The sequence below is a fragment of the Lagopus leucura genome, unplaced genomic scaffold (assembly GCF_019238085.1).
Source record: "Lagopus leucura isolate 7727_CA_CO unplaced genomic scaffold, USGS_WTPT01 Super-Scaffold_100001, whole genome shotgun sequence".
Taxonomy (NCBI): Eukaryota; Metazoa; Chordata; class Aves; order Galliformes; family Phasianidae; genus Lagopus; species Lagopus leucura.
The window spans coordinates 62228821-62235275 of NW_024962262.1; the positions used below are offsets into that span (position 1 = coordinate 62228821).

The 6455-nt window shown below is 49.0% G+C and overlaps 1 protein-coding gene across 2 annotated transcripts in view; it reads left to right on the forward strand.

The window, feature by feature from the left end:
- The window catches only part of POLA1 (DNA polymerase alpha 1, catalytic subunit), a 193224-nt gene extending 187741 nt beyond the window's left edge, over nt 1-5483 (forward strand). For both annotated transcript variants that reach the window (XM_042867742.1, XM_042867743.1), the window contains one exon: nt 4270-5483. In XM_042867742.1, coding sequence (XP_042723676.1) covers nt 4270-4442 — 173 coding nt within the window. In that variant the 3' untranslated portion in view covers nt 4443-5483. The remainder of the gene's footprint in view (nt 1-4269) is intronic.
- The last annotated feature ends 972 nt before the right edge of the window (nt 5484-6455 follow it).

The window sequence follows — 6455 nt, forward strand, 5'->3', positions numbered from 1 at the left end:
ATTTAGGCCAGCAGACTGGCATCGGTGACGGGCGTTTGAGGAGAGCACTGTCGAGATGGAAGAATTTAATTGCTTTATAGCCTAATTTAATTGTATTTAATCAGAAATAAAACAGCAAGTATGCTAGAGGCTCATACGTCTGTTCACTAAATTACTGTTGACTTTTTTCATTGACATTCCGCAAATGGCAAAGTTAAGGTTAACAGTATAAATAGGGGTGCTGAATAGTGTAAAAGGGGAACCCGTGCAATTAAAAAAATGGCTTACATAACCCGATATCATAATAGACAGAATATTTATTTAACTTGCAGTAAATTGACACACCTCTAGACAGAGACAATTATGACTGACTGTAAAACATCTGACAGAACCAATTATGACTGACTGTTGTTTGCTACCTTTGTGCAGAAATAAATGAAACACAGATATTTGGAACAGAGACTGCTGCCTGTGTGTCTGAGCTCGCTGTAATTAAAATACAATAACCAGTAGGCGATGTAAAAAATTTCAGCAGCTAATTCTGTGTGTTCTTTAACTCTTTAGCTAGAAGTGTTAGAGGGGGATGATGCTGCACAGAAATGATACTGTGCAGGTTTTTTTTTTTTTGTTCCTTCCCGGATCAGCCAACCTTTTTGGCACTGTGCTCATAGACACCTACGTTGTTTCTCATGCACTCGGTGCAAATGCACGCACATAAATACAGAGGAACGTGAATATATTTTTACTTCTGCTCTGAGGAGCAGGCTATCAACAGCATAATCAGGAGGGAGAGGGTTTAATGGTGTGACACAGTACGGTTGCCCAATCAGCAGGAGAAAAAAGAGGAGACTTTCACTGAGCTGCATCTTAGTGAATCTGAGAACAAAAGTTCTTCATCTTGTCTGTCAGGGTGCTCTGAGCCACCTTAACGGGAGCAAAGAGAAATGGCAGTGTGTGCAAAACAGGTGGCCAGCTAGAAGTAACCTCCAGATATTCCCATCCTTGCTTCCAGCATCACCATGGGTTGAATGGATTTCAGGCACCTTTCTAAAAAAGTTTTTGTTTTTTGTTTTTTGGTTTTTTTTTCAAATGATTAAAAAGAAAAATACACCATTTTAGGCAAGCAGGAGCTTGGATAGAGCGCTGAATTTGGCAGGGGTAGGCAGAAGTTGTGCTTTGTGCAAGGAGCAGAGCGGCAGTGGTGCTGGGTGATGTCAGCTGCCCGTTTGGTGATGTGACCTCTACGTGGTTGGTAATTTATTGCTGACCGTAAGGAATGTAGTGCCTGCCTTCTATCACACGTAGTCAGAAGCACATCTTTAAACAAACAAACAAAAGCCAATTCAGATAAATTCATTTTTCATGCCTGTGTTTGTGTCGGCAGTGCCTTCTGTATGCTCCGTATTGTGTGTAAATATAATCTGTATATGCGGTATTGGCTGTCATAAAAGATGGCTTGCTGCTGAACTTGGAAATTATTAAAACAATGATAGGGAGATAATAGACAGGCAACTATTCTCAGAACGTGACAGACTACCGAAAAGCAATTTCAGTCAGTTTGTGCAGCTTAGTTTTCAGAGGGCCTTAGGTACGTTATTGATTAAATTCTCATTTAGGAAGAAAGTAGGAGCTTTTATCTGCATCTCTAAGTTGGATGGAATGGTGACTCGAAGGTATCGACTGGCTGCATGATATACGGCGGTCACAGTTGTCTTTTACTAAGAGGAGCACGGTGATGCTGGTTGTCATTCTTACTCTGCTGTGTGGCAGCGTAAATAGTCCCCTTTCTAACCAACCTGGTGGGAAAAGTCAATATCCCATCAGCAAAGGAGGTAAACACATCAGGAGCTGTGTCCTCTCTCATCTTCCCCTGCTCTGTATTACCGCAGTTCTTTAAATCTCCTCTCCCCAGTCATCAGAGGCACTCGTGTCATTCAAATGCACCGTGTGGCCGTGCTGCGGGGACGCTGCCGCCTGCCTCCCGCCGCCGAGATCCGGCTGCCATTGTCTTATAATTGAAACTTAAAGCTGGCCTCGCCACTTCAGCCAGGCCCCTCGTGTGCCTCCCTTCTTCTCAGCCACCCTCCTCAGCTCGCCGGTGCTGAAGTCTAAGGAGTGTTTGAAGCAGGCTGGTTATCGTGCGTAATTACAGTTCAGATTGATGGGGGGAAGATGGAAATCTTGCTGGCGTAGAGGTTTGGGGCTGAGCATGGCCTGCGTGGGGGCTGTGTGTGTTGTCCTGTGCTCTCCGCACTGCCCTGTCACATGCCTTGTTCTCACCATCAGTGGCTTTCCCGCTCTGGCTGTACATGCCAGCTGCTTCTGTGTATTGACAGCACTCACCTTGGTCCCTCCTGAGCTCCAGGACACTTCAAACTGTCTTTAACTGTGTTTTCATAGAGTCAAAAGGGCTCAGGTTGGAAGGGACCTCAAGCCCACCCGGCTCCAACCCCTGCCATGGGCAGGGCTGCCCCCCAGCTCCTCAGGCTGCCCAGGGCCCCATCCAACCTGGCCTTGAGCACCTCCAGAGATGGGGCAGCCACAACTCCTGAGCTACAAGGAGGGTATTCTCTGCAGTTGGTTGGTACAAACACCATGGTTTCTGCTGGTGTATGCACAGTGGCAAATGAACCCACTGAGCACATTATTGATTTTGGAAACACGTGAACTAGCTGGTGCTGAATTGGTGGCAACGTGGGTTTGGTGTTTTTATGGATCTGGTTACTGCAATTTTCACGGTTTGTTTAATTAAACCCTACATTGAAATAATTTCAGGATCATTAAAGGTGTTTATGCCGTAGTGACTTCACTCTGTTACTGAGCAGGTTCTTGTAATCAGAGTTTTTATTGTATTTGTGGTGCAGTATAAGGGAAATTTAGTTCCACTAATAAGCATAATTCCATTGCCATTTGAGTAGTGGCAAGAATGTGGTGTTTTCAGCTCACTTCCGATTGCCCGAAGTTGTAAATACAAATACCTAAAGCTGAACACGGCAGCACACAGCACACCTTCCTCACAAGCGTGCATGGAAGCTGCGCACCAAAGTGCTGGCAATCAGCGTATTCAGTTACTCCAACTGCCACCTCTAATTGAAATTTTAATTGAATTTTTAGAGATTTCATAGCATCGTGCAGAGCAGCTGAGGAACATCGTGAGCAACATGGGCACCAAAGCAGGCGCTCATTCCTCAGTAGAACGCTGCCGGTTGTGTTGCCCCCGGTAGCTCATTGCTGAGCTCTCACAGCCTCTTTGAGGCTCTGCAAAACACCCGCCTGTGCTGGGGCTGGAGGCAGCCACAGGCTGCACAGGCTGCCCCGTTGGTTATCCCATGATCCCATCTCCTTGGATATGCCATCTGCTGGCCTGCCCGCCCGGGCCCAGCTTAGTCTTCTGTCACCGTTGGGCGCAGAAGTGCTTTGTTACCTCCCTCACGTGGGCAGACCAGTCAGCGTGTCCCTCCTCCCAGCCCCACACCTTCCCTCAAACCAACCTCACTACTGTCAACTTTGGTTTGCCATCTGAACCTGTGCTGCTCAGTAAAAGCTCTTGGAAAGGGAGTGGAGGTCTCTTTGTTGCCTGACAGCATAACGTATAGCCAGAACTACTCGTAGTTGTGCTGCTAAGGCATGTGCACGTGAGCTTGTACACACACACACAAGTAATGTCTTGTGCTTCAGACATTTCTTCACCGGGTATTATTGATCACATGTTGTAGGAATTAACATCTCCATTTGTATGTCAGGTAAACCCAATGTATCCCCATTGAGATACTGAGCGTTTTCATTTCATTTTTTAGCTTGTAGCACAGTGTGGAATTTTCCTAGCCGGGTATCCCCATAGTGCTGAGCCCCACAGCTCCCGTCCTGCACACACAGGGGTGTGTTTGGGAACCCACTGTGTGTGGGGTGTGTTTGGGGACCGTGGCATCAGTGTTGGGCTCACCTCAGGTGATGCCATGCCAGCAGAAGCATGAATGTGGGAGTCATGGTTTCCTGGACTGACCTGAAGCCAAGCTTGGCTGTAGGCAGAATTTCACCCCATGTCAGACCCTGAAGGACTCTGTGAAGTTTTCTCCATGCTAAGGAACCTGGTTCTTCACAGCAGTTAGTTCCATTAGCCCTCATAGTAGGGAAGGCAGCAGAAGAGCTTGCCGTGAATGGTGACTTCGGATGCTAGCTACAACTTTGTCCTCTTTTCTCTTTGTGTTAAAATACCACAATGTACAATATTACTGAATGCAAAAGCACTTTATTTAACCCTCCTCTCTTGTTTTATCTTTGTCCTGTCAGAGTTTGTAAGGAGGAAGCTCCTCAAGAGGGAAGTGACCGAGGCCTACAGGAAACTGAAGAGCACAGTAGACAAATGCCTGTCCCTGAGCAGCTACTCGGAAGTGAACCTCGGCAAACTCTTCTCTATCAGCATGGGAAGATCCGTAGGAGAGTCCAGCAGTGAAAGACAGTGATGGACGGAACGTGGAAGGAGCAGAGGGGCCAACTACTTGCTTAAAAATAAGGATCTCCTGAGCAGTGCTCTGTGTCAGGAAGCACAATAGAGTTTTAATAATCTTTGGTTTGGTGGAGGAAGAATGAAAGATGGAAATGGGATGCGTGGTCCACGTGGACGTGGTACACTCAAGGTGTTTTTATCTCCGATTCTTTTCTCCACCAAAAAGCCAGAGTTATTAAAACATGGAGCAGTTGATTTTCACAATGTATTTTGTTGTGTGTTCAGACCTATGAGGGAAAAGGGGGTGGGGGAATTGCTGCTTTAATTGGATAATTCCCAGTGAGAGTTGCTGGAATGTAAGTGATCCTAGACTTTGCTCCAGGGTATTTAGTAGAGGTGCTCTCAGGAAGAGAGGTTAGTGGAGGTCTCAGTAGGAGCACTAATGTTTTGCCTTTTCACAGTTTATCTCCTTCCTGATCATAAACATACCAATTAAAAACAATGCTAAACCTAAATGCCTTTAAATGTCCTTCGGAGCGAGGTAGGGATGCTTTCCTTTCAAAACGAGGTAGAGACCGATTGAAGCCTGGAGGCGCAAAGAACAGAGGACCAATTTGTCTCTGGTATCTTCACGGGGCGTCTATAAGCACGGTGTTTTGCCAGATTAGAAATGTTTTATGTGGATGTATAGATACATACGTGAGTGAAACATGTTCTGTACATAGGCAGAAAATAAATGTACGTCACTTCTTTCCGCGTCTGAACGCGAGCTGTAGATTGGGAAATGTGTATTTGGATGGCACTGTAAGCGCTAATGGGGGAGGAAGGAGCATCGTCGTCGCTGTTCTGTAATAGTTACTGTATCAGGGGTTTTAAAGGTTTTATGAACAAATTGTATTTTCCATTTACTTTTAGTAAAGCGATAAACACACGACAAGAACAAAGAGTAAATTTGGGAAGAGCTTTTGTACACCAAATATCGTTGTACTCTTGTTTGCCGTTACGTTTGCCATGCGATGTATTAATGTGAGGTCATTAAAGCGTTCTTTTAAATCATCGACGGTATACAATGCAAAGTCTTCTTAGCACTTGATGGGAAAAAAAATAAAATTTTCTAGTGAAAGCGTTGGGCTCGGTCTGCCTGACTGTCGGCAGCTCCCCACGGGGGCCGCAACGCTGCGGCCCGGAGCCGATGGAAGGTCCCACTTGCAGCCTTCCGTGTGCCTCACGGAGCGTCAGCGTTGGGCACGGAAGGGCCGTGCGTGGCTGTGCGGAGGCTGCACGGCTTTCGTTCAGCCCTGAGCGAGAGCTGCGAGCTCGCCGGGTGGTGCTGCAGACCTGAGGGGGGGACGGCGGCGTGAGCGTGCCCGAATGCCCGGAGCGGCTCTGGAGCCAAACCCTTCGGACTCCGCTCCCAGAAACGGCGCCCGGCCGATCCGTTTGCATGCTGGTGCCGTGCCCGGCGGCCGCAGCCCCTCGAGGTGACGCCCGGGCTGTCGGAGAGACTCCCGGGGAGGTTTCTCGGGAACGTGCGGCCCAAAGCGACGCCGGGATGCTGCAGCTCCCTGCCGGACCGCTGCCGTAATTTCACTCGGGCTTGGGTTTTCGTGGTTTCGTAGCGCTCGACCCAATTAGGATCGTGCAGATATCCCTGACGGTAACCGGGCAGAACGGCTCGGAAAAGCAGCCGTGACCCCGCGGCACTTGTGTCTACCGGGATAATTACGGCTGAAGAGCCTGTTAATTTGGGAGTTTAGGGATGTTTACGAGAGCCCGGGGAACGCTGCCGAGAGAAGCAGCGGCCAGGGGGTCGGGAAGGGGAAGGGCCCTTTCCCCCCGTCGGGGCGTTTCGGGGTTCCTCGAGCGGCGCCGGGGCCGCGCACCGCCGGCGGGCCCCGGGGCTCCGCGTCCGCTCGGGCCGGGCGGGGGCCGCTGGGGGGTGCGGGGAGGGGGGCAGAGTCGCCGCGTCCCGGGCCGGAGCCGTCCGCTCGCTGCGCTGAATGGCGCGGCCCCGCGAGCCCTCCTCATC